Below are 26985 nucleotides of genomic sequence, written 5' to 3'. Positions count from 1 at the left end.
TAATCAGCTGTGATAGTTTTAAAAGGAAGATGGACAATCGATGGCTTAAACCCAAGGTTTCACACGCCAATAGAATTAAAATTAAGAGGTCAGGATGCTTCGTAAATACCTGTCTAAACGAAAAGCTTCAGCAAGTAGCAGAAGGCTGCCGGGGAGTGAGGCAGATCTAGAAATCCAACTTCCCTCTGTTTGAAAGGCCACCTGGTCCCAAGTTTTTTTTTTTAAGATGAGGAATCCTAAGAAGGGAGAACAGGAAGTGGTCTTGGAGCTGCTCATAAGTACCTTGCATTCAGACATTCGAATTTTGGTAGAATGCACAGAACAGCCTTCACAGAATATCATAATGCAGAATGAAAGGCAGACCTGTTCCGCCTGACCTTTGGGCTGGACTCAGTCTGACCCCCCTCTCATTTTTTATTTATTTTTTGATGGAACCCTTTATATGGGATTTTGTATATAAGTTTTCCCTCGGCTCTTTTTGCTGGCCCATGTAGGACCAGCATGGATAGTTGGCCCTGGTAAATATTTGAGGTTTTCTCCCCTTATGATTTTGATTTATGGACTACCACTAAAACGAGGCTGTATTTTAAACTGTATTTTAACCTATATTTTAATCAACTGTTTGTTTGTTTGTTTGTTTGTTTGTTTGAAATGCTTTTACTGTGTTTTATATTTGGTGTTAGCCACCCTTAGCCCGGTCATGGCCGGGGAGGGTGGGGTATAAATAAAAATGTATTATTATTATTATTATTATGTTATAGTATATGTCCCATTTTTCATAGGAACAGCAGAAGCTACCCTATACCAAGTCAGACTCTTGGTCCATCTAGCTCAGGATTTTCTACACATTGGCAGGGGCTCTCCAAGGTTTCAGACAGGGGACACCCCCAACCCTACTTGGAGAGGCTGGGGACTGAATTTTCTGCATACAGAGGAGATGTTCTACCATTGAACTATGGCCTTTCCTATAAAGGTGTATATAGCAAAAGGTAGATATCTCAGTCCCAGGCTGTATGGGCATTAAAAATCAGAGTGGGGACTCCCCTGAAGACTTCAGTGATCAGGCCAGGATATAAGGAATCAGGCTGCCCTTGAGGTATCCCGGAACCAAGTTGTTAATGGCCTTGTAAATTTCATACACACATACATAATTTTATTTGTATGCTACCTTTCCATAGTTAAAATCATGCTCAAGGGGGCTTACAACATGAAAAAAATGCATAATTACCAGCATAACAAAATGGCCATAAATAATATATAAGACATCAAAAAGGTAATAATAATAATGTATTATTATTATTGTTAATAATAATAATAATAATAATAATAATAATAATAATTACTTATACCCCGCCCATCTGGCCGGGTTTCCCCAGCCACTCTGGGCTGTTCCAACAAAAGATTAAAAATACATTAAAACATCAGTCATTAAAAACTTCCCTAAACACAACCTAATTAAACAATTAACACATAAATCATAACAAGATCTCAAATGAAGTTGCAAAAAAATAATCAAAAACAGCAGCAACCCTGCCTGCAACTAAACCCTTAAACAATACCCCAATCCAATAGTTTATTCAGCAGCTTCAGCTTTTGTAGCTGGAGTCAGTCCGGGCCCCGCCCTCCAAAGCCAGGTGGGAAAAGGCCTGCAAGAGAAGGAGCAGGTCTTCCAGGGCTCACAGCCAAGATGGTAAAAGAACCTTGATACCTGACCCAGTAGTGTATATCCTATATCTATATCCTATATCCTATATCCTATATCCTATATCCTATATCTATATATGTATATCCCATCTAAATGGGAACAGAGATTCTTCTTTAAGGTGTCAGAGGACAGATGGTAGATGGCTTAGACGTAGCCCTGTATCAGGACCATAATCTTATTAACTCTGGGTCTCCACAGAGCTGCACACCCGCACTGGCATCTACACAAGAAGCAAACAGATGGTCACTTAGCTCATCATCATGACACATGGCACTCTCTCTCTCTCCCACCTGCCTGCAGTACAGCAAACAAAGCCACTGAGGTCACTTGTGCATAAGCCACTTTCCTGGGGTCAGAGGGAAGCTCTTTTCCAGTCCCCACGCCTTGCCCTCCTTAGTAGCCCAGCACACATCCTCAGTTCTTGCTGCAATGCATTTTTGTTGCCAGCAGGGGGAGCACTGCATGCACACCGATTTAAGAAGCACAGGTCACACTCCACACCATATATTTAAGCACTCTTCATCAGTTGTAAAGGTAAAGGAGCGACTCTGGGGTTGCGGCGCTCATATTGCTTTACTGGCCGAGGGAGCCAGCGTACAGCTTCCGGGTCATGTGGCCAGCATGACTAAGCCGCTTCTGGCAAACCAGAGCAGCGCACGCAAACGCCGTTTACCTTCCCGCCAGAGTGGTACCTATTGATCTACTTGCACTTTGACATGCTTTCGAATTGCTAGGTTGGCAGGAGCAGGGACCGATTAACGGGAGCTCACCCTGTCACGGGGATTCGAACCGCTGACCTTCTGATCGGCAAGTCCTAGGCTCTGTGGTTTAACCCACCCACGTCCCTAGCTGAAATGTTACCTTAGCTATAAACACACTGGGTAGCCTTCTGCAGCCATGAGGCTGGTTCCATGTTTGATGCCTTTTCTTTAAAATATATAGCAGGCCACTCTTTATCAATGGATTGTTTCAAATGCTCAGGCTTCCTCCTTCATTCAGCACATCTCATTTTTAGTTGCTGGGAGATGGGTGCCTCTGGCGCTAAACGAGGTCTATTTTTACTTTTTGCAAAACAGAATGGTAATGATTTCCTTTGGGAACATCCTAGGGCAATTTGTGAATAACTGGGACCAATTCCCGGTCTCACTTTTTGTTTCCTTTTTAAAAAGCAACATCAACCCTGCAGGAAAGTGGCTATCCCCGAAGCTTTATTCCTGTGAACCTCCAATATTGGGGGACTTCATTGCTTCTGTACTCTGAGGTGGAAGACATTTCTCCACATGGGTTTATCAAGTGCGATTGGTTGTTTAAGTGTCTAATGCAGATGTGAGGAAGCTTTAGCCCTCCAAATGTTGCTGAACTACAACTCCCATCGTCCCTGGCCATTGACCACACTTGCTGGTGCTGATGGGAATTGTAGTCCAGCAATACCTTGAGGGTCAGAGGTTCCCCACACCTCGTCTAATGCACAATTAGAGTTAGACAGACCCAATGTCAAACTGAAATTAGGATGCAACTCTGTCCTTTAGATCAGTCAGCCAAGGGAACTTAGAATTTGGAAGACACTTCCATTACAGTAGGAATGGGAACCTATGGCACTACAACTCCCATCTTCTCTATCCTATGCTTGCTGGGGCTGAGGGCATTTGGAGAGCTACAGGTTCTCCACCTGCTCCATCACAAGTTATGCTGTTCTCTTTTGTCCTCTAGTTGTATTGTTAGGTGACTTACCCCAACGACATGTACCTGCTTAGAGTACAGATCTGAAAGTTCACCTGTTTACAGCTATAAGATTTTTGATCATTGCCCAATGGAAGAGCATTAATTCTCCATCTATAGCAGCACATATCGATAAGGTGTAGTAAGTTCTAGTAAGTAACTGAGTTACTTATTTAAGTGCATCATGAATCCCAGTTGTATTTTTGGAAATGCTAACCTGGTGGAACGTGGGATTTGTCACTGTCTTACATGAAGCTGCCCAGGCATGATGACAGAGCCATTCTGCCAGCAGAGAGACACCAATGTTCAGTGGGAAGACAAGGCAGAGTTCTACATTAAAACTGTTGGTGCCTTCGATTATTGATTGATTGATTGCCCAGCCCTTCCATCTTTTGCAGGCATCGGAGGTGGAAAAACAGCTCTCTATGCAGGTTCATGTCCTCCAAGAGGACTTCAGGGAGAAGAAGTCATCGACCAGCCAGCACATCGTACGACTCGAGAGCCTTCAAGCAGAGGTGAGTTCCCCCCATGGCTGGAATGGTCTATGGCAGTGGTAGAGAAGCTGGAGGGGAAGGCCCATGGCAAAATGGTAGAGGGTCCAAGGTTCAGTTCCCAATGGCATCTCCAGATAGGGCTGGGAAGAGCCGCTAGAGAGCCGCTGCCAGTCAGTGTGGACAGTACTGAGCTAGATGGATCCACTGGTCTTATTCAGTATAAGGCAGCTTCCTATGCTCCTGTGATGGTCCAAAGGCTGCAGACAAACACACACGGCCTACCCTGACACTGCAGGCCCATACTTCCTCTACCCCTTTAAGAATTGGACTATAAAAAAGGTAAAGGGGCCCCTGACCATTAGGTCCAGTCGCGATGACTCTGGGGTTGCGGCGCTCATCTCGCTTTATTGGCCGAGGGAGCCAGTGTACAGCTTCCAGGTCATGTGGCCAGCATGACTAAGCCGCTTCTGGCGAACCAGAGCAGCACACGGAAATGCAGTTTACCTTCCCGCCAGAGTGGTACCTATTTATCTACTTGCACTTTGACATGCTTTTGAACTGCTAGGTTGGCAGGAGCTGGGACAGAGCAACGGGCGCTTACCCCGTCGTGGGGATTTGAACCACAACCTTCTGATCGGCAAGCCCTAGGCCCTGTGGTTTAGACCACAGCGCCACCCGCACCCCATAATTGGACTATATTCCTCTAAGAATTGTTTGCTTTATCTGAAGAGTGTCTGTGTGTGTGTATGAGGGTGTGAGAGATAATGAGGTGGTGCAGGGAGTACTATGCAGTCCTCCAAACACCTCCCACCATTGGTTTCACCCCCTAATTGATCCCCCCTGAAGTAATATGGTCTTCAATAGGGGGGGAAATCATCCACCAATCCCGGTCTATGGCCCATTTTGCAAGGATTCCAGAAACGGCAAGGCCACTATTGCAATTAAGACCAGTTATGCATTCAGCACCATTAAATGGTGAAGCTCTTTCTTAAACTCCTTTTACATAGAATGATGGGGAAAAGCTTAAAGTAGACTGAATCTTACTTCTAGACCACTTAGAGTTGGAGTTTTCATGAATGTACAGGGAGTATTTTTAGTTGGGGGGAAACCCAGCCAGATGGGCAGGGTATAAATTTATTATTATTATTATTATTATTATTATTATTATTATTATTATTATTATTTCCAGTCCGCTGCTTTCTGGATTCTGAGGACACATTCACACCATACATTTAAAGCCCATTGGTTCCCTGCCCCCTTGGCAAGGAAAATGGGAACTGTAGTTTGTTAAGGGTGCTGGAAGTGTAGCTTTGTGAAGGATAAAAAAATACAGTTCCTATTATTCTTTGGGGGTTTGCCACATGCTTTCAATGTGTGTCGAATGTGCTTTAAACGTAAGATGTGGATGTGAGTAGAACTAGATTTTGAGTTCTTGCTCCTTTCGCAAAATTCTCCAGATTTCCACTTTGATTCATGTTTCTAGACCTTATGGTTATAGAAATAACATATGGCACAGGCAAATATAAAATATCTGCTCAAAGAACCCAGAGGCTGGATCAATGCAACTTTGAGCAGGAACAGTAGCTTCTATATTTCTCTCTTCTCTTTTAGCTTTCTTTGGGCCCCCAGATCCTGCCCACCATGTTGAGACTCCTGTTTTCCCAATGACCCATGTGTCTATTCTTTTCTGTCCTTGTCTTTCTTCCCTTTCCCTCTTACTAAACAAAACAAAAAAGCTACAAAACCATCCAATATTGCAGCAAGGCGAAACGAAGTGGATAAATATTTGTTGCAGTTTTGCATAATTTACTCCACTTGTGGGGGTGAGTGTCTGCCATTTCTAGCATAGAATTATTTCCCCACTCTTCCTGGGGCAGCAAAAATGTCTCTTTGTCTTGCCCTACTTGATCCTCCTGGCCAAGTAGGTTGGCCATCATTGGCTTAAATGCAGAGATGGCTTTGTCTATAATTTGTGCTTTGTACCATGATTGCACCTGTAGTGGTGCTAAGCTGAAGTAACGCATCAGTATATTTGTTCTGCAGGTGAACTGTTTTGTGCCGAAGGAAGGTTGTGCAACCAAATGCATAGGCAGGTTGCTGGTAGCTTTGTGTAAATAGCTTCTGCTAGTGCAACGTTGTACAACATGGGTTGGCAAACTAAGGCCCGGGAGGCAGATTTGGCCCGATTGCCTTCTGGATTTGGTCCATGGATAGTCCGGGAATCGCCGTGTGAATCGGCATGGGGATTCTGATCATTCGGGCTGTGCCATTCCTCCCCCACGCCGTGACAGTGCCTCCTTCCTCCCTCCTCCTGGCTTCTTCCTGCCCTGCATAGAGGAGGAAGGGGGCTGGGCTTTGTTGAGCCAGGGTTGGCTGAGTGCCATTTTAAGCAGCCCCTCTCCGGAACCAGCCCTTTTGTTCCGCTCATCATCCGTCTGCCGCCGCCAGCCCCTGCTGCTCACAAGGCACAGGTAAGCAACCACCGGGGCTCATCTGGCACTGTGGAGACAGTCGTGGGAGGGATTCCCCCCCCCCCAATATAGTCTGGCACCCTACAAGGTCTGAGGGACAGTGGACTGGCCCCCTGTGGAAAAAGTTTGCTGACCCCTGTTGTACAACATTAAAACTCAATATCTGCTATAGTAGCCCTTGCTGAGAATGTTAGAGTCCAATAGTATGTAGAGGGCCACAGGCTCCCGCCCCACTCTGTTTATTAAAAAAAAGGTTGGAGGCCTGGGATAATCATTTTGTTTTCTTGTTTTAGAAAAGGTTTCCCCTCCCCACCTTGAGCTTTTAGGTTTCTTGGTTTCTCCTCGTCAATCCTGACTTGTCCCCTTTCTCTCCTTCCCCGTTCCCTTCCTACTTGACTGTGGAGCAGCAAATCCTTGAAGTAAGTACAGAAGTGGTCCTAGGGTCTGAAATGCATGTCCATCAGCCTCCACTTCTTGCATGCCATGCTTGTGATGCTCTTCGTGTCTCTAGCTCTCTGGGTTCTTGGCTTCATCTTTTTCTTGTCTCTGCTGGTCTGCAAGAAGAGTTGGGGAGTTGGTACCCTCAGTGGAGGCTGGTCCGTTAGGGCTGGTCCACTACCTCCATTTCTTGCATGCCATGCTTGTGATGCTCTTCATGTCTCTAGCTCTCTGGGTTCTTGGCTTCCTCCATCTTCTTCTTGTCTCTGCTGGTCTGCAAGAAGAGTTGGGGATTTGGTACCCTCAGTGGAGGCTGGTCCACTACTCACGAATCCCAGTCTACCTTCAGTCAGCTCCCATCTGCCTGGCTTCTAACTTGTATCCAGTCCAGAGGGTGGCACTGCCTATCAGCTTCCTCCTCCTCCTTAGTCTCAGTGTTGCCCCCATAGAACTTAGCAGGGGGGAGGATGGGGACAAAACTAGAATTGGTTGGCTCTGCCTCTCATTGACTCTAGCACCACCTACTGTTGGTCTCCCTTCCTTCTGCCCCACCAGTCCCAATGGGCACCAGCCACCACTGGGTACAATCATTCATTGATAAAGGATGCTTTCATCATTGACATACGCATTGCTTTTAAGTCTTGGTATCTGTGTTGATATTTCTCTCTTCCAAAGACCTTAAGACAATGGCAGGGAAACCCAGGGTGTTGCTTGACTCCACCTGCCATCATCCCTGATCATGTTGGCTGCTGGGGCTAATGGGAGTTGAAATCCAATAACATCTTGCTGGTCACTGGTTCCCACCCCTGCCATTAAAAATTGCCAGGCTGGATAAAGCTATTTCATATATCTTTTGATACATAGTTTTCTTTGTTGTTTAGTCGTCTTGGTCGTATTCGACTCTCCGTGACCCCATGAACCAGAGCATGTCTTAGAAACTCTCCCTTTCTTCTCAAAGCTTCTCCTTTTTTATGTCCATGGAGTTTTCTTGGCAAAATACTGGAGTGGTCTGGCAGTTCCTTCTCCAGGTGGATCACATTTAGTCTAAACTCTCGCCTATGACCTGTCCATCTTGGGTGGCCCTGCACAGCATAGTTTCTTGGAGTTATTCAAACCCCTTCACCGCGACAAGGCAGTCATCCATGAAGGGGACATACAGTATTTTTGGCTCCATAAGACGCACCTGACCATAAGACGCACCTAGTTTTTAGAGGGGGAATGCAAGAAAAAAAATATTCTTTAAAGGGAGCGCTGAGCAGAGCCTATATGCATCCCAGGCTCTGCTCAGTGCTCCCTTTCACAAGCTGCACGGAGTGTGTGTGTGGCTCTTGGGGGCTTTTCCCCGAGGAGGGAGAAGGGCAGCCCGTCACTGATGGTCTGCCCTTCTCCCTCCTCAGGGAAAAGCCCCCAAGAGCCACACACACGCTCCGTGCAGCTCTTTAAAGGGAGTGCGCCTTTTGCGGGAGGTGGGGGAAGGAACAGAGCCGCGTGCTCTGTCCCTCCCCCACCTCCCACAAAAGCCAGGGATAGCCGTGCGCAGCCTCCACAGGGCAGCGGGATGAAGGCTCCCCGTGCCCTGCGGAGGCTTTGCATGGCTAAGCCAGAAGCTAGAACAGCAAGTTCTGGTTTCTGGTTTAGCCGCACAGCCTGCATTAGCTCCATAAGACGCACACACATTTCCCCTTACTTTTTAGGAGGGAAAAGGTGCGTCTTATAGAGCAAAAAATACAGTAGTTTTCTACATCTCTATAATATCCCCCCTTACTTGCCTTCTTTCAAAACTAAAAAGCCCCAAACATGGTAGCCTTTCCTCATAGGATCATTTTGACTGCCCTTTTCTAAACCTTTTTAGAACGTGATGACCAGAATTGTACATCAGTACAGTGGTACCTCGGTTTATGAACTTAATCCATTCTGGAAGTCCGTTCTTAAAGCGAAACTGTTCTTAAACCGAGGCGTGCTTTCCCTAATGAGGCCTCCCGCCGCCAGTGCCCTTCCACCGTTCGGATTCCGTTCTTAAACCGAGGTAAAGTTTACAAACCTGCACACTACTTCCAGTTTTGTGGAATTCGTAAACCGAATAGTTCGTAAACAGGACTGTTTGTCAACTGAGATAGCACAGTAATGGGGAACCTCTAGTCCACAGGTCTCATTAGGCCCTGAAGGGACCTAATTTGGCTTCTGAGACCACCAAACCCAAGTTGCACCTCTTTCCCACACGGCTGCCAAGGAGCAACTGGGAGCTTTAAGTGCCCTCTTAATAGTTCCTTGGCAAGGAGAGGCTTGAATCTGGCAACAAATGCATGCCTCACTCGGATTGGTTCCACTTGGGAGCTGCTCGTCAGTGATGACTACAAATCCCACCTCCTTTGCCTGTGTGATTTGAAATCAAACCATGCTGGCAAAGGAAAATGTTTCTACTGATGTGGTGATCTGAGGTGGTTGGCGGGTGCGCGTACATAGTATGACCCCTGCTGTACACAGTATTCCAATTGTGGTTGCACCATAAAATTGAATTTATCTAATTTGCAATTTTATATACCACTTTTCATTGTCTTAAGTCTCACAGTGGCTTACAGTGATAAAAAAAGAAAACATTCAAAATTTAAAATATAAATTAAACCTAATTCTCAGAAATTGGAAATCTCGGAAATTTAAACATAAAATATAAGATTGTTTATTTAAAAAATCAGAACACCGTTCAAAGACCTGAAATAAAACAGTTTTAACTAGACATCTAAAACTCAGCTGATTTTATTTTTGATCCCTTTCCTAATGATCTCTAACATGGAAGACGCCTTTTTCACAGCTGCTGTACACCTTGTATATCTAGAAATTGGGTTTTTCTTTCTGCTGAAGAAGAGCTCTGAATGTCTCAAAACATTTTTTTGGTTCTTTTAAAGCCTGTCTGCACTCTATATTGCACCTAGCCTTTCTCTGACTTACATATTTCTGAGGGGTTTTTCAAAAAATTCTTTATGGGGCCTTTTGACCTTCTTGTGTGAGAAACAGACTGGATAACGGGAAGGGTCTGGAACTGGTGAACTGAGATTTGTGTACTAAAGAATTACAGACAACAGGACGGATGTGAGTAATAAAACATAAAATGTACGGGCAGAAAATCCCTTCAGTGGCACTGGATAACCTTGGGGGATGCTGAAAATTTCCCTGACTCTCCCACACGGGGACTGAGAATGCTACTCTTGGACCTTTGCTTTTAAAAGTCTGCCGTCCACTTGTAGTATCTTTGCTGGGACAGGGTTTTGTTTACCAGTCTCCTGGAGGTTGCAGAGACAGAAAAGGTTCTCAACAGGAAACATCAAGAAAGTGGAGACTGGTCCATTGGGGCAAATAGGGCACTGCCCCACTAATCTCAGTCTGCCTTCAGCCACAGCCCCTACTTGCCTACCTTCTTATAATCAGCCCTGGCTGTCAAGTTCCTCCTCCTTAGTCTCAGGGTTGCCCTCGTAAAGCTCAGCAGGGAGTTGGAGGATGGGAACAAAATTAGCATCTGTTGCCTTTGCCTGTCATCGGCTCTGGCGCCACCTACTGTTGGGCTCCTTGGCTACCGCCCTACCAGTCCCAATGGGCCCATATCAACATCAGTTGAAGCCTACTTGTTCTCTGAAAGCTGCTGTTTTTTATTGCCTTCCTTAAACATTTTTTTTTTTTTTAAAAATTATTGCCTCTTCATCCTGCGTTTCCCACCATGAAACCCAGGTGAAATATACTCAGAGTGAAATATACTGTATTTTTCGCTCTATAAGATGCACCAGACCACAAGACGCACCTAGTTTTTGGAGGAGGAAAACAAGAAAAAAAATATTCTGAATCTCAGAAGCCAGAACAACAAGACGGATTGCTGCGCAGCGAAAGCAGCGATCCCTCTTGCTGTTCTGGCTTCTGGGATAGCTGTGCAGCCTGCATTCACTCCATAAGACACACACACATTTCCCTTTACTTTTTAGGAGGGGAAAAACTGAGTCTAATAGAGCAAAAAATACGGTACTCAGAGTCGAGAGTGGATTTCATGCTCTTTATTCAGCTCATAGTGGTGAGGAGGGAATGAAAGTCCCCTCAAAGTATCTGCTTTATATACATTATTTACACAATGGGCTGCACGTGATTGGCTAATTCCGGAATTCTCCTGTAGGCCAATCAGGTTGTGGATTCACTTCTATCTGGAGCTGGATTGGGTGGCTCCTGCCAACCAATCATACTGCTGCATTGTTCTAGGACCAATCAGACTGCTGCATTCTGAATCCTATTGTTCTAGGACCAATCAGACCGCTGCATTTTGGATCCTATTGTTCTAGGACTGCTGCATTTTGGATCCTATTGTTCTAGGACCAATCAGACTGCTGCAGTTTGGATCCTATTCAACTCAGTACATAACACCAGGCATCATAGCATGTGGTTTCCAGGCAGTCCTCCATCCAGGCCCTGGCCAGAGCTGCTTAGCTTTGTTAAGGTGATACCCTCAGATGTGCCTTCAGATCATGGCCAGGACCATTGCTGATGTCAGGGGAAAGGGCAGTAGCTCACTGGTAGAGAAGCTCTTTTGTAAGCAGAAATTCCCAAGCGATCAACAGAATGGCCAAAAATGTTTAAACAAGAACTAATGTAAGCTAGAGAGCACTTTTGTGTGGACTAGAAGTCATCGCCTCAAGAGTAGTTCAAGTACAATCCCAGGCATCTCCAGGTACTGCAAGGAGAGAGCCACTGCCAGTCAGCATAGACAATTCTGAGCTAGATGGACCAGTAGTCTAAATCAGGCGTGTCCAACTCCCAAGAGACTGTGATCTACTCCCAGTATTAAAAAAAATCTGGCAGTGAGCTATCCCAGGGGTAGGCAACCTAAGGCCCAGGTGCCAGATACGGCCCAATCGCCTTCTAAATGCGGCCCGTGGACGGTCCGGGAATCAGCGTGTTTTTACATGAGTAGAACGTGTCCTTTTATTTAAAATGCATCTCTGGGATATTTGTGGGGCATAGGAATTCGTTCATTTTTTTCTTCAAAATATAGTCCGGCCCCCCACAAGGTCTGAGGGACGGTGGACCGGCCCACGGCTGAAAAAAGGTTGCTAATCCCTGATTGACCCATTGTCATTGGAGGGAGGAAGAGTGTGCGTGGGGTGGGTGGATTGCCCAGAGTTGCTGAGTTTTTGGGGGGGAGGATTGCCCAGAGTTTTTTACCTCCCCCCCATAAATTTTTGTACATGATAAGGATCCCATGATCTGCCAGGATCAGACGGGGATCTACTGGTAGATCGCAATCTACTGGTTGGACATCGCTGGTATAAATCAATATAAGCTTCTTATGCTTCTAATGGTTTTTAAACCCTTCCTTTGGCACATTGACTGTCCCTATGAACTACTTCTGTTTCTACCGAGCCCAAAAGAGAGGGTGGTTTCTCCATTCTTGATTCTCTTGATCCATTGCAGAAGGCAATTTTATCAAAGTCAGCAGAGGATACTCCTCAGTGTGGTCATTCTCCTCTGATTTGTCCTTATCTCAGAGCAAAATAGTATATGAGTCATATGTGGTACCCAGTGGGAGGAAAGAGGGGGTGGCAGGGAATGCAAACAGGGAGTAATTGTGTTTTGCTGATAAAGCAAATTCGTTTCTGTAGAATCAGAAGTAATTACCTCAGTTAAAACAAGTGTGAGTGTTAAACAGCCTTTCCCAACTTGATGCCTCCAGATGTTTTGGACTACAGTTTCCATCGGCCCCAAATAGCACAGCCACATAATGCTGGGGTGGATAGGAAGTGTCTTCTAAAACATCTGGAATGCACCAGTTTGGGAGAAGGCTATCACAAAATGTGGTGATCATCCAGTAGGCCTGATTGATGGGAGGTCAGTTAGACAAGACTGGCATGCCCTGTGCCCAAGCAGAGGTCCTCAGGAAACCACAGCATTCCCCACAATCTCGGCCACGCAGAGTGCACTGCCGTCCAGAGCCTGAGAAACAAAATGGAGGTTGAGAAAGGAGGAGCTGTCATCACCATTAACAAACTAGAGAAGGTGCAGGTGTTTGAGTGGCAACTTTCTCCAACACTGCATTGCACAGGCCCTTATTCTCCAATCCCATTTTCTACAGAGGTACAAGACGCTATGTGTACAGATGCACCTCGAGAGAGCCTTAAGCAGGCATCTCTAGCTGCTACTCAAAATACACAAACCAAGTAACCCAGGGTTTGGGGATCGATACCATCACACCTGAGTCTGAAGCTCAACATCAAAAAAACGAAGATCATGGCCACTGGTCCCATTACCTCCTGGCAAATAGAAGGAGAAGAAATGGAGGCAGTGAGAGATTTTACTTTCTTGGGCTCCATGATCACTGCAGATGGTGACAGCAGCCACGAAATTAAGAGACGCCTGCTTCTTGGGAGGAAAGCAATGACCAACCTAGACAGCATCTTAAAAAGCAGAGACATCACCTTGCCAACAAAGATCCGTATAGTAAAAGCTATGGTTTTCCCAGTAGTGATGTATGGAAGTGAGAGCTGGACCCTAAAAAAGGCTGATCGCTGAAGAATTGATGCTTTTGAATTATGGTGCTGGAGGAGACTCTTGAGAGTCCCATGGACTGCAAGAAGATCAAACCTATCCATTCTTAAGGAAATTAGCCTTGAGTGCTCACTGGAAGGACAGATCGTGAAGCTGAGGCTCCAATACTTTGGCCACCTCATGAGAAGAGAAGACTCCCTGGAAAAGACCCTGATGTTGGGAAAGATGGAGGGCACAAGGAGAAGGGGATGACAGAGGACCAGATGGTTGGATAGTGTCTTTGAAGCTACAAACATGAGTCTGACCAAACTGCAGGAGGCAGTGGAAGACAGGAGTGCCTGGCGTGCTCTGGTCCATGGGGTCACGAAGAGTCGGACACGACTAAACGACTAAACAACAACAACCATCACACCCCTTATATTCTAGCTTGGTCTCTGAGATCATGTAGAGGCGTGCTGTTCGTTGTATTAGAGGCCCAGCTTGGCTCAACTAGAAATCAGGCATTTCGTGTTGTGGGTCCCATGCTGTAGAAAGCTCTTCCAGCAGAGATTCGGCACACACCCTGTGACTTCTACGCATCCCCTTTCTATGCTGGCAGGCCTTTGTAGCTGTCTAATTTTTGTTTTTGGATTAGCCAGTTACCGCAACGGTTATCTGCATTTTTATTTTTGTCAGTGGTGTTTTACGTTTTAACATTCAACACTATCCCAGTACTTTATGATCTGGCAGAATGAAAACACTTTTATCAATAAATAAAGAACAGAGTTACAGGGACAGGCCCAGATCCCAACTCTGCCAGGACTGTTACAGAACCTAATAATATCACTTACAACATTAGGGGCTCCTTCGCCTGCTCATCTTTCAATGTGGTATATATGCTGTCATCTGCCAGTAGCGCCTTCTGCATTACGACAAATAGGCCAGACTCTTCTATGCAACAGAATAGGTAAAGGAGCTCTGACCATTAGGTCCAGTCGTGGCCGACTCTGGGGTTGCAGCGCTCATCTCACTTTATTGGCTGAGGGAGCCGGTGTACAGCTTCCAGGTCATGTGGCCAGCATGACTAAGCCGCTTCTGGCGAACCAGAGCAGCGCACGGAAACACCGTTTACCTTCCCGCTGGAGTGGTACCTATTTATCTACTTGCTCTTTGACATGTTTTCAAACTGCTAGGTTGGCAGGAGCAGGGACCAAGCAATGGGAGCTCACCCCGTTGTGGGGATTCGAACCGCCGACCTTCTGATCCACAAGCCCTAGGCTCAGTGGTGTAACCCACAGCGCCACCCGCATCCCTTTTATGCAACAGAATAAATGGACCCAAATTTTATTTTAGAAACAGCAATAGCCCCAAACCAATGTGTGGACATTGAAACTTTCCAAGAACACCCTGTGACTGACCTTGAGGTAGACCATCCTTGAACAAAAAAAAAATCTTCAGTTTTTAAGATGCCACAAGACTCTTCATTGTTTTGACAAAAGAAATTCCTTCACATCATGTGCCTGTCGGAGCATATCTACATAGGAATAGCCTTGCTGGATGAGAACTGAAATATACTCGGAGTCGAGAGTGGATTTCATGCTCTTTATTCAGCTCATAGTGGTGAGGAGGAATGGAAGTTCCCCCAGGCTGTCTGCTTTATATACATTATTAACACAATGGGCCCCACGTGATTGGCTAATTCCGGGATTCTCCTGTAGGCCAATCAAGTTGTGGATTCACTTGGGGCTGGATTGGTGGCTCCTGTGGACCAATCAGACTGCTGCCTTTTGGATCCTATTCAGTTCAGTACATAACAAGAACAAACTAGTCCAGCATCTTTTTCTCACAGTTACCAGCCAGGTGCCCCCATGGGAGGGATCTGGGGTTGTGTCAACCCAACCCAGCCAAATCTGACCAGGAATTGCCCAGAATTGGTTCAGGTTCTGGGCTTTGATTGAATATGGTGCACATCCCTTATACTGTACACACATACACATATTGAGATTTCCAAGCTGACTTAGCTGCAACAGTCACAAAATGCAATCATTTCACTACAAACCATTGACAATTTAAACATTAAATTAAAGCTTTTTAACAGAGAGAGGGATCTTTTCTCTCTCTTTTTTACAGTACTGAGTTTTACTTTTTTAAAATTTTTTATTCTTTTATATAATAATAGTAAAATAAATAATAATATACATTTAGAGGGGGGGGACTGAAGAATGAACAATAGTAAATCCCAGTGTAATTTGTTCAAAGAAAATAAATAGACTGTATTATACCTAAATTAATGTTATGGATTTAGGTGAGATCTATAAATGTTTATGTGCCACACTGGAATCTCTGAATACTGGGTGCTAGGGACAAATAGAAGAAAGCAGTTATCATCGGGGTCTGCTTGTGAGCTTCCAGAGGCAACTTGGTGGCTGTTACTGGTAAATGAGTTTAGCCAGGGTGATGTAATGGTTAGAACACAGGTAGCCAACCTGGTGCCCTCCAGATGTTGTTGGACTCCAGCTCCCATCAACCCTAGCCAGCATGGCCAATGGTCAGAAATGATGGGATTTGTTATGTACTGATGTTCTCACCCTGGGCCAGCAGGGGGATACTGTAGATAGTTTTCACTCAGGTCCACATATGCAAATAAGGGATTGAAAGTGACGTTCAGTGATTGGAAAGTGTTACAGTTGCATTGTAGTGGAGCTCTATATAAGCAGGCTGTCTGAACCCCTCAGTTCAGTTCTGTTCTGGCCTGTGAATAAACAAGAGCTGTTTGAAGAATCACTGTGTCGTCTGATATGTTCACCCACAACTTAACAGGAGTTACAGAGTGGGAAAATCTGGAGGACACCACAATGCCTACCCCTCAGTTGAAGTGCTGGCCATGGACTGGGGGAACCCAAGTTCAAATCCCCACACAGCTGTGAACCTCACCGGGTGACCTTGGGCCAATCGCCTTCCCTCTCAGCTTCTAGGGATATAAAAATGAGTTTCTGCAACACACAATGAGGATTCGTGAACATTATACAGCATTAACTTAAGTGTTAGCTGCGGGTTTTGGTGGGTGATTTTATTGTACTGAAACTTTGAGAATTTGATTTGGGTAGGGGAGAACTATGTGCTCTGTTTTGAACTCCTTGGAGAAAAGGAGAGCTCAAATCTCCACTTGGACTTGAAGCTCCATGGGTGACTTCAAACCAGTCAGTCTTTCAGCCTAACCTACCTCACAGGGTTGTTGTGAAGACACAAAGGGGAAAAGGGGGAGGGGTGAACCATGCACACTGCATTGGTACCTCGGGTTACAGACGCTTCAGGTTACAGACTCCGCTAACCCAGAAATAATACCTCAGGTTAAGAACTTTGCTTCAGGATGAGAACAGAAATTGTGCGGTGGCAGCGGGAAGCCCCATTAGCTAAAGTGGTGCTTCAGGTCAAGAACAGTTTCAGGTTAAGAACGGACCTCCGGAACGAATTAAGTACTTAACCCGAGGTACCACTGTACTTTAAAGTCCTTGGAGGAGTTCAAATAGATATTGGTGTGAAAGTAAAAGAAAAGAAGCAACAGTCTTTGGCCTGAAGGAGCAAGAAGGCCTCTTCCCAAATCTGACGGGGCTGTTTAGGTACCTGGAATCCAGACCATGGAAATTCCCCCACATTTGGCTACCTAAAAGAAAAAAGGGGAAAGGCCCAGTGTGGAAAGCAGTTGCATAAACAAATCTGTTTGTGCTTTGAAGGTGTAAGCAAGGTGGTCCGTGAGCAGACTGAGAGAGGGGCAAGGCGTCCTTTCCTGGCGTTTTATCTCTCTTGGGAATTCCAGAGAACACAGTGGCCTGGCTTTCCTCCTTCCCTCCCTCCTCCTTTGCCTGGCAACCCACATTCCAGCTCTCTAAGAGTTTAAATTCCTCCCCCACACTCTCTCTTTCTCGCCTCTCCAGACAAGTTTCTGGCAAGGGGGAAAGCGGACTCCTCTTTTGACCACAGGTGCAGATAGATTTTGCATTCATTTCTCTCCTTCTCTACACCTGGCCGAGTACTCATTCTTTGCTGACTGGGAAATCGCAAACTCTTGAGACTTACTTTTGGGGTTCCTTTTCGTCCCCCCTTCCTCCACTTTCAGATTAAGATGCTTACAGATAGGAAGCACGAGCTGGAGCGTCGGCTGAGTGCCATGATGGAAGAAAACAATCTTCTTCAGGGGACGGTGGAGGAGCTTCAAGATCGCGTGTTGATTTTGGAGCGGCAGAGTCACGAGAAGGACATGCAGGTATGGGGGAACAGGGGCTTGGGAAAAGGGGGAGACAGCTGGAAGGAAGGGACTGATTTAAAATATTATTATTATGATTGAGCGATGCCGCCGGATCACCAGTTTGGGAACAGGAAGGTAATATTGTGAGGCTTGAGCAACCTGATAATGGACTTTTACTAGTGTTGCAGGAATTTATGTATAGGTTGGGGGGGGGGGTTGCCCCTTCAGCAGATATCATGCACATGCAGCCCACTACCAAAACCAGCACAATCACTTTTGTGACTTTTGTGATTTGTCCCCACAAAACACTTCACAGTTTCTTCCTGCCTATTCAAAGGGCCTTTGCTGCACGATACCAAATGTAACAATTCAATGCTAAATGTATCTATGTACTGGCTCACTGGGAAAACTTCAGAAATTCATATAGACATTTGAGCTCAGCTACTCCGCAGCCCCTCTGCCTGAGTGATAATTCCTGGCATCCTGATACCTGAGTGCCAGACAGGTAGCTGTTCCAGAAATAACAAACCCAGATGAAGACAAAAGGGTGTGATTAACTTGATTAATTTACAGGGAAATGTAAATATCTTTTTGTTAGACTTGATGGGTGTTTGGTGGAGGGCAAGGGGAACCATGGGGCAGGGTCCAGGATGCTCAGATTACTGCCACCAGACTTCCCCTTTCATGATGTAACCGTGATGTATGAGTGATGTAGTTTCGGGGGGTGTAACATGGGGATTAGGTAAAGGTAAAGGGACCCCTGACCATTAGGTCCAGTCGTGGCCGACTCTGGGGTTGCGGCGCTCATCTCGCTTTATTTACCGAGGGAGCCGGCGTACAGCTTCTGGGTCATGTGGCCAGCATGACTAAGCGACTTCTGGCGAACCAGAGCAGCGCATGGAAATGCCGTTTACCTTCCTGCCAGAGCGGTACATATTTATCTACTTGCACTTTGACGTGCTTTTGAACTGCTAGGTTGGCAGGAGCAGGGACCGAGCAATGGGAGCTCACCCCGTCGTGGGGATTCAAACCGCCGACCTTCTGATCGGCAAGTCCTAGGCTCTGTGGTTTAACCCACAGCGCCACTCGCATCCCTTCAACATGGGGATTAGCAACTAATAAAAGTTTGGGGGCTCTTTTGTTTGGGGCTTCTATCTTGTTCCACCTTGTGGCAGGTGGGAGTCCTGTCGCGACAATCTTCAATAAAGACCAAGCCTACTGGCTGCTGTTCTGGTATTCCTGGGTGGTGTCCTTGTTTTTTGTCCAAGGTAGCCCTCAGATTTCTGCGTTAACACTAGGAACCAGTATGACATCGGTGGGAGGAAAGGGAAACCCATGGCCCTCCACATATCCCTGGACTACAACTCCCATCATTCTTGACCATTAACCACATGGGTCGGAGTTAATGGGAGCTGGACTCCAATGAAATCTGGAGGGCTACAGATTCCCATTCACTGCTGCATATTCTCGAAGGCTGCTGCTGCAATCCTAGACCTGCTTCCCTGGTAGTGAGCCCCACTGTATTCAGTAGGACTTCCTGTTCAGAAAACATGTATTTTAGTTTATTATTATACTTCACAAAAACGTGTATGCCGCTGAACAGTAAATATAACCTCTTGGTTTACAGAGAATATAAAATATTCATTAAAATTGGATTGAGTTATATTTATTATGGGTAGCATTGATTTGTTTATATGCCCAATTTACCATATTTTTTCGTCTATAAGATGCCCCCATGTATAAGACGCCTCTTATTTTGGGGGAGATTTAAGAAAATGGGGGGAGATGTATCCATGTATAAGACGCTTCCCTAATTTTTGACATTATTTTTAGGGGGGAAACCTAGTCTTATACATGAAAAAATACGGTATTTTCTGTCTCTTAGTGTTTAATTGTCCCCACAAAGCAGCATGCAAAGCTTTCTATCCAACCTAAGTTGGACTTGCTGAAATTAATGAATCCAAGACAGCCATGCTCATTATTTTTAATGAGTGAGTAAGATTAACTGGATACAGCTTAAAACTTTGTAAAATACAATAATGATGATTAAAGCAAAAGGATATGATCATCCAGTTAAAACCACATTATTCCCCCTTAAACGTGAACAATAGCTGTTAAAGCATTAGCAGTGAATAAAAGCAACAGCAGTGGTTAAAAAACAGACTGAAATAAAGGGCGTTTGAGCTGTTTTGGAGCTATGCAATGTTTTTAAAAGACGTGTAGGGTTGTGTTGTAAAAGCCTCATTTATGTTTTTTTAATTGTTTACCTAAAAACAAAAACACAATGTTGTGAATACAGTGAACAGGTGTAAAGGCATGCTAATTTTAACTAATAAAATACTGGCATCATACAGGCATGTGAAGCTGTGGGAATCCCTCCTCACAGAGGTGTGCCTGGCACATTCAAAATGCAGTTTTCGTGAAATGCAGATATATATTTTAAGACCCACCCTATTCTTCTGATTGTAAATTGTTTTAACTGGTTTTTAGCTTGTGTTTTATATTGCTGAAGCCTGCTCTGTGACCTTATGGTGAAGGGTGGATGATGATGATGATGATGATGATGATGATGATGATAATAAAATAAATGAAGAATATATCTTTATAATTTCTTGTGCCAGTTGCATCAGAACCAGCTAGAACTTCAGGAGGTGAGACTGTCTTATCGGCAACTGCAGCTCAAGGTAGATGAACTCAGCGAGGAGAGAAGCCTCCAGAATTTCAACTCTACCAGCACGTCACTGCTGTCAGAGATTGAGCAGAGCATGGAGGCCGAGGAACTGGAGCAAGAGAGAGAACAGGTAGCATCAAAACTCTTGGCTCCAGAAGAATTGGGTTCAGCACAGGTGTGTTTAAATGTGTGTGGTAGAGCCATAGTGGACTTCCTTCCTAAAATCCTCCGTCCGCAAATGTTTGTGTTGCACATTCCCTGAATACTCCGGTGTTTCCTGAATGTTCCTGATCTGCATTTGACAGCCAGTCATCAACTTGATTTCTCAGTATGTGCTGTTTTATGGTTGGCACACAATATTATTTAATACTAATAATTTATTTGCTGGTAGGGGGGAAGGGTAATCAATTCCACAAGGACAAGCTATGTGTCAAAAGTCATGCCTAGCTTGGCCCCAAGTGTGCTTCTTTGTTTGAAATATATGGAAAAGTGCCACCCCAGGTCAAATGGAGACTGGTCCATTAGGGCAACAGGGGTACTGCCCCACCAACCTCAGTCTGTCCTCAGCTGGCCCCAATTGCTTGCCTCTCCCTTAGACTCAGTGTTGTCCTTCTAGAACTCAGCAGGGAGGAAGTTGGGGGCAAGAGTAGGGTTCGTTGGCGCTGCCTGCCATTGGCTCTGGCGCCACGTACTGTTGGACTCCCTGCTTTCCACCCTATCAGTCCCAGTCAGCACCGGTCAGCACTCCCTAGAACAGTCCTTTCTGCATTCTGATCACAGCTCAGGCTCCAGCTCTGGGAGGCCTACTGCCAGGTCCGATACTTGTGCACTCACCTTCGAGGGAACGACAGTGCGGATTCTGCGGTCTCCACGGACTCTTCCATGGACGAGTCATCGGAAACCTCCTCGGCCAAAGATGTGCCGGCTGGTAGCTTGCGGGCTGCCCTCAGCGAGCTGAAGAGGCTGATCCAAAGTGTTATAGATGGCACAGACTCCACGGTAAGGGGGAGAGATTTGAAGCTCACACTTGAAGCAAATGTACCTGTGGCGTTTGCCCTCCTAGGTGGGTCATAAGGAAAGGGTTAAATGAGGGTGAAGTGATTGGCCAGTGGGAACCCAAGGGGAGGAGTTAGAGTTGGAGTTGTGTGAAAGTCAGCTGAGAGTTGGGAGTTGGAGAAGGAAGAGGGAGGATAAGTCTGTGGGTTGGTCGAGTTGTGTTGTGAGAGAGTGAGAGGAACTGTTAGGTGGAGTCAGATAGATAGTTGGGATAATCAGTTTGAAGTTGTTAGGAACGTATAGGTCAGTAAAGAAACTAAGATTAAGAAACTGCCAAGAAAAATTAACTGAAACCATAAGCTTGTTCATGCCTATAAAATAAACTTGATTATTTGTTAATGTTAACAACTGTCTGGACTCCGTGTGTACCCGAGAGAAATGGGTTGGTGGCAGTGGGGAAGCGATCATAGTGGTGGCACAGGGATCAATAGACCGTCAAACGTCCGGATAAAAATGCACATACGAGGGTAAAGTGTGCATAGAAATAGCATACAGGTGCATTATATCGGAGAAAATTGCTTTGCAAAACTGTGTACAGTGGTACCTTGGTTCTCAAATGCCTTGGTACTCAAACAACTTAGAACCCAAACACTGCAAACCCAGAAGTAAGTGCTCCGATTTGCAAACTATTTTTGGAAGCTGAACATGTTTGAGTGCCACGCTTCCGTTTTGAGTGTTACGCTAAGGTCTGTCTGTTTTTGCTCTCTTTTTTTGCATTTTTGTATTTGCGGCTCTTTTTTGTTTTTGTGTTTATTTGGAACCCAGTTCAGTTACTGACTGATTGATTGATTGATTGTGTGCCTGCAGTACATTGTTTATCACTTTCATTTTATGGCTCAACGGTCTCGTTAGATAGTCAAATTCATGTCAAATTTCTGTTTTAGGGGTTCTTTTTAAAAGTCTGGAACGGATTAATCGGTTTTTGCATTACTTTCTATGGGAAAGCGCGCCTTGGTTTTGGAACACTTTGGTTTTGGACTTCCGGAACAGATTAAGTTTGAGAACCAAGGTACCACTGTATATGGGAAGAAATTGGCGCTAAAATGCTGATGAGTTTCAATGAGGGCTTCTATTAGAAATTTGCAAACTGGTGTGGAAATGTGGAGAACCAGACTTAAGACTGGGAAAAGGTGAAACTGAGAAGAATTAACCTTCAGAGTCACCTGTCCCTAACTGAACTTTGTGTGGTCCCTCCTGAAACTCTCCTTTCTTCCATTCTGCTTGCCAAACCTCTACTGATTTCACTTTTCTTTCTTTGCTTCATTACGCTTGCCAGAGCTCACGGCGAAGCGATGATGATGCCTTAGAAGAACAGATCAAGCAGACAAGCGAAGATTCGAGAGCCTTGAGGGAGCTGATGGAAGGCGAAAGAGGGAAACTGAGGCAGAGCCTGGAAGAGCTGCAGCAGCTCCATAGCCAGGTAAGCACTCACCTCTGACTATCCAAAGGCCTACCTATCCCAGCAACCTCTTTTCACTCTGGCCAGTCATATGCCAATGAGAAACCAAAGCAAGACCTGACCACAGCAACACTCCCCTCACCTGCACTTCCCAGCAATTCAGTTGCATACTACCCTGACTCAACTCATCTGAGCTCATTTGTTTTCTGTTGCTGGTTTGAGTTGTCATGGAATTACGTAGCTTGTTTATATCATTTCAGTCTTATTGTCCAGTTAAAGCAGCGGTTCTCAACCTGTGGGTCCCCAGATGTTGTTGGACTACAACTTCCATAATCCCTGAGCTCTGGCCTTGCTAGCTAGGGGAGATGGGAGTTGTAGTCCAACAACATCTGGGGACCCATGGGTTGAGAAAGGCTGAGTTAAAGGAAGGAGAGGCTTCTGGCTCTTTCAGTATTGATGGACTACAACTCCCAAAATTCCTCCTGACGCCTTGGCCAAGAACATCTGAAGGGCCTGAGGTTGCCCACCCTTGGTTTAATTTTTGTTTGGGGATAGGTAAAGGTAAAGGAACCCCTGACCATCAGGTCCAGTTGTGGCCGACTCTGGGGTTGCGGCGCTCATCTGCCTATTTTCTCACCCAAGAGAAAGTCACTAAAGAAGAATCTAGTCCAACCCTCTGCGGTGCAGGAACCACAACTAAAGAATCCCTGACAGATGGTCATCCAACCTCTGTTTATAAACCTCCAAAGAAGGAGAGGGCACCACTTTCCGAGGTAGTCTGTTCCATTGTCAGACAGCTCTTACCATCAGAAAGTTCCTCCTAATGTTTAGTTGGAATCTTGTTTCTTGTATTTTAAATCCATTGGTTCGAGTCTGAGCTTTTGCAGCAGCAGAAAACAACCTTGCTCCATCTTCCATCCCCTTAGTCTCAGTGTTGCCCTTCTGGAGCACAACAGGGAGGAAGATGGAAACAAAAGTAGATTTGGTTGACTCTGTCTTTCATTGGCTCTGGCACCACCTACTGTTGGGCATCCTTGCCTTCTGCCATACCAGTCCCAATGGGAGCCTGTGGAGGGAGGCCTGCAAGCAAATGCACTGGTATGTGTGCCCAGTCCTGAATCCTATACAGTGTTACCTCTGGTTACGTACTTCATTCGTTCCGGAGGTCCGTTCTTAACCTGAAACTGTTCTTAACCTGAAGCACCACTTTAGCTAATGGGGCCTCCCGCTGCTGCCGTGCCACCACATGATTTCTGTTCCCATCCTGAAGCAAAGTTCTTAACCCGAGGTACTATTTCTGGGTTAGCGGAGTCTGTAACCTGAAGCGTATGTAACCTGAGGTACCACTGTAATCCGCTTCCCCATGTTCCTGTGAACTGATCATTCTCTATGTGTAGCAGGACTTTGTTGTTTTTGTTATCTCTATATATTAAATGGGTTTAAAACCCACTCCCCTCTTCCCCTCCCCAGCTATACTTTTTCCTTCTGGATCCATTTATGTGTTGTTGTTTTTTGATTGATTGATTGTAAATCCTTAAGGAACATGGACATGTATGTGTGCACACAAATTTAATTCATTTTAAATTAAGCTGCTGTTATATTTGCTGAGCCTAACAGTAGGAGATAAGCCCTAAATAGATAGAGAAGACTAGCTGCAAAAAGTAAGCAAAGCTATGTGGTCCTCAAAACTCTGCAGCGGCCAATTTTCAATTTCTCTTGCCACTGAGGGGTGGTGCTGAGGACATGATTTTTATAGTGTTTCAGCTAGCTGTGGTAACCACAAATTCTGTATTAGTGACCTTGAAATGTTCAAAAATCCTGATGTGGTTCCTTTCACTGATGGGAATTACTTAAAACAGCCTCACTCTAACCTGGTGCCTTTCAGATTGTTAGCTAGCACCGATGAGAGGACCATCTGTCTGGTTTAAAAACATGAGGTTTGAAAACCAACATGATGGCTTTTTCAAGTTTTTCTCTGCTGTAGGTTCTTTTTAGGAATTTAAGGTTTTAATATTTATTCCTACAGCCATGTGGTCTGGCTTACATAAAACCTCCAGAATGCAGTGTCTCAAGATTGCGACCATTTTTGTTCTTGTCTCCCCTCCCCCCCCCCTCAAAATACCCCATTTATAACTGTGGTTGTGATATGACAAGCACAGCTCCCTATCCACGATCTTTTCCTTGCGGCACCTTCAGAGTGGTCACTCCAGTCCCTTATTCTTGCCATTCAATGAGTGGCAATCAACGGTTAATTTTTCTTCTGTTTCTTATCAGGTGACGCTACTGAGTGTAGAGATGACTTCCCTGAAAGAGGAACGGGACAGACTCCGGGGATCAGTAGATGATAAGGATATGAGCGAACAACTCTTGAAGGCTATCAGGGATCGGGATGAAGCAATCGCCAAGTAAGCTGAATTATTTTTAAAAGACATGTGGGGTTGTGACCCCCAGGGAGAGGGGCAGCTGCGTCATGATGGCTTTCTGTGTGACAAGAAGCTCAGTAAAAAGTCAGCCGGGGTGGAGAACCAGTGGCACTTCAAACGTCATTGGACTCCAACTCCCATCATCCCCAGCCAGGTGATTGGAATTGTACCTCGGAATCCTGGAGGGCCACAGGCTCCCCAGGTGAGATGCAAAAACACCACTGTTCTTTTCTACAAAGGGAAAGGGACCCCTGACCATTAGGTCCAGTCGTGGCCGACTCTGGGGTTGCGGCGCTCATCTCGCTTTATTGGCTGAGGGAACCGGCATACAGCTTCCGGGTCATGTGGCCAGCATGACTAAGCCGCTTCTGGCGAACCAGAGCAGTGCACGGAAACGCCGTTTCCCTTCCCGCCGGAGCGGTACCTATTTATCTACTTGCACTTTGACATGCTTTCGAACTGCTAGGTTGACAGGAGCAGGGACCGAGCAACAGGAGCTCACCCCATCACGGGAATTCGTACCGCCAACCTTCTGATCGGCAAGTCCTAGGCTCTGTGGTTTAACCCACAGCACCACCCGCATCCCTGCTCTTTTCTATAGAGAACCATTAATTTGCAATCCTGCAGAGCTGGGGAACGTAGCAGGTAGCCAGAAACAGTGTATATCAAGCAGATGCAAAGCCTCCATCATGCATGTGAACGTGCGTTGTTTTGAATCCATGGAGAAGGGCAAAAACAAAACCCCAAAATGCAGAAGAATTAATCTGCTGCTTAGTTTGATTATGTCAGCCTTCCCTAACTAGGTGCCCTCTAGATGTTTTTGGCTGCAACTTCCATAAGCCCCAGCCAGCGCAGCCAATGGTCGGGGAGCTGGAGTCATAGCAAACTGCCTTATATTTACACCTTATACCATTGGTCCATCTAACTCAGTATTGTCCACGCTGGTTGGCAGCAGCTATTTAGAGTTTCAAATGGGGGACGTTCCCATCTCTACCTGGAGATGCCAGGAATCGAAACAAGAGACTTTCTACATACGGAGCAGATGTTCTACCACTGAGCCACCACCCTTCCCATTTACAGAATATTACAGCTTATCTGGGTCTCATACCCTTGGTTAGTTAGGGACCTCCTCTGCATGCGCAGACAGGCTCTGGCAGATTGAGTGGACGATACCAATAGTTTGTCCAACGATCAAGAAGATGATGAATCACAAAACAGAGAAACCAGTAGGAGAACACTTTAATCTCCCAGGACATTCTATACAAGATCTCAAAGTAGCTGTTTTACTACAAAGGAATTTCAGAAATAGACTGGAAAGAGAAGCTGCTGAATTGCAACTCATTACCAAACTTAAAACCATGGAGAAACCTGGTTTGAACAAAGACATTGGATTCTTATCCCATTATACATGACTAAGCCATTTCTCACCTTCTCACCCCTTGCCTTTTCCTGTAAGACCCATTACAGTCGTTAAGAGTCGTCAGTAGGCTCATCCCAGCTATCTACCAATCTCCCATTCCCACCACCCTTCTGAGTAATACCCCTCCCCACCTTCTCACTATATAGAAGGATCTGGCAACTTCTGTTTCAGTGTATCTGAAGAAGTGTGCTTGCACACGAAAGCTCATACCAAGAACTAACTTAGTTGGTCTTAAAGGTGCTACTGGAAGTATTTTTTTTATTTTGATCAAGAAGATGGTTTCTGCACAGGCCGTAGAGTAGATGAGAGGCAGATGGGACTCAACAACCTGGGAAGGTAGCCCATCTAGGAGAAGGAAAACTCTAATCCTAATCCTCTGCTGCCTTATGGGATATTTTCAGGAGAAAAAAGATCTAGAGTGGAGTTCCTGAGACAGTTGGGTGGTGCC

The 26985-nt window shown here is 45.5% G+C and overlaps 1 protein-coding gene across 6 annotated transcripts in view; it reads left to right on the top strand.

Annotated features, from left to right (window-relative positions):
- BICDL1 (BICD family like cargo adaptor 1) overlaps nt 1-26985 on the top strand; it is an 81061-nt gene that overhangs the window by 32836 nt on the left and 21240 nt on the right. For 3 of the 6 annotated variants that reach the window (XR_013980590.1, XM_080986302.1, XM_080986299.1), the window contains exons 3-8: nt 3823-3939; nt 17440-17586; nt 20190-20414; nt 21020-21238; nt 22572-22715; nt 24969-25099. Coding sequence is in view for 5 of the 6 variants with exons in the window: in XM_080986302.1 (XP_080842428.1) it covers nt 3823-3939; nt 17440-17586; nt 20190-20414; nt 21020-21238; nt 22572-22715; nt 24969-25099 (983 nt within the window). In the remaining variant the exon portion in view is untranslated. Of the gene's footprint in view, nt 1-3822; nt 3940-6796; nt 6809-17439; nt 17587-20189; nt 20415-21019; nt 21239-22571; nt 22716-24968; nt 25100-26985 lie in introns of all 6 variants that reach the window. The other 3 variants (XM_080986298.1, XM_080986300.1, XM_080986301.1) reach the window with 3 other exon arrangements.

Source organism: Podarcis pityusensis (assembly GCF_964106645.2).
Source record: "Podarcis pityusensis genome assembly, chromosome: 16".
Classification (NCBI taxonomy): Eukaryota; Metazoa; Chordata; class Lepidosauria; order Squamata; family Lacertidae; genus Podarcis; species Podarcis pityusensis.
The sequence above is the reverse complement of the archived record's forward strand: the minus strand, read 5'-3'. Positions and strand labels throughout refer to the sequence as shown.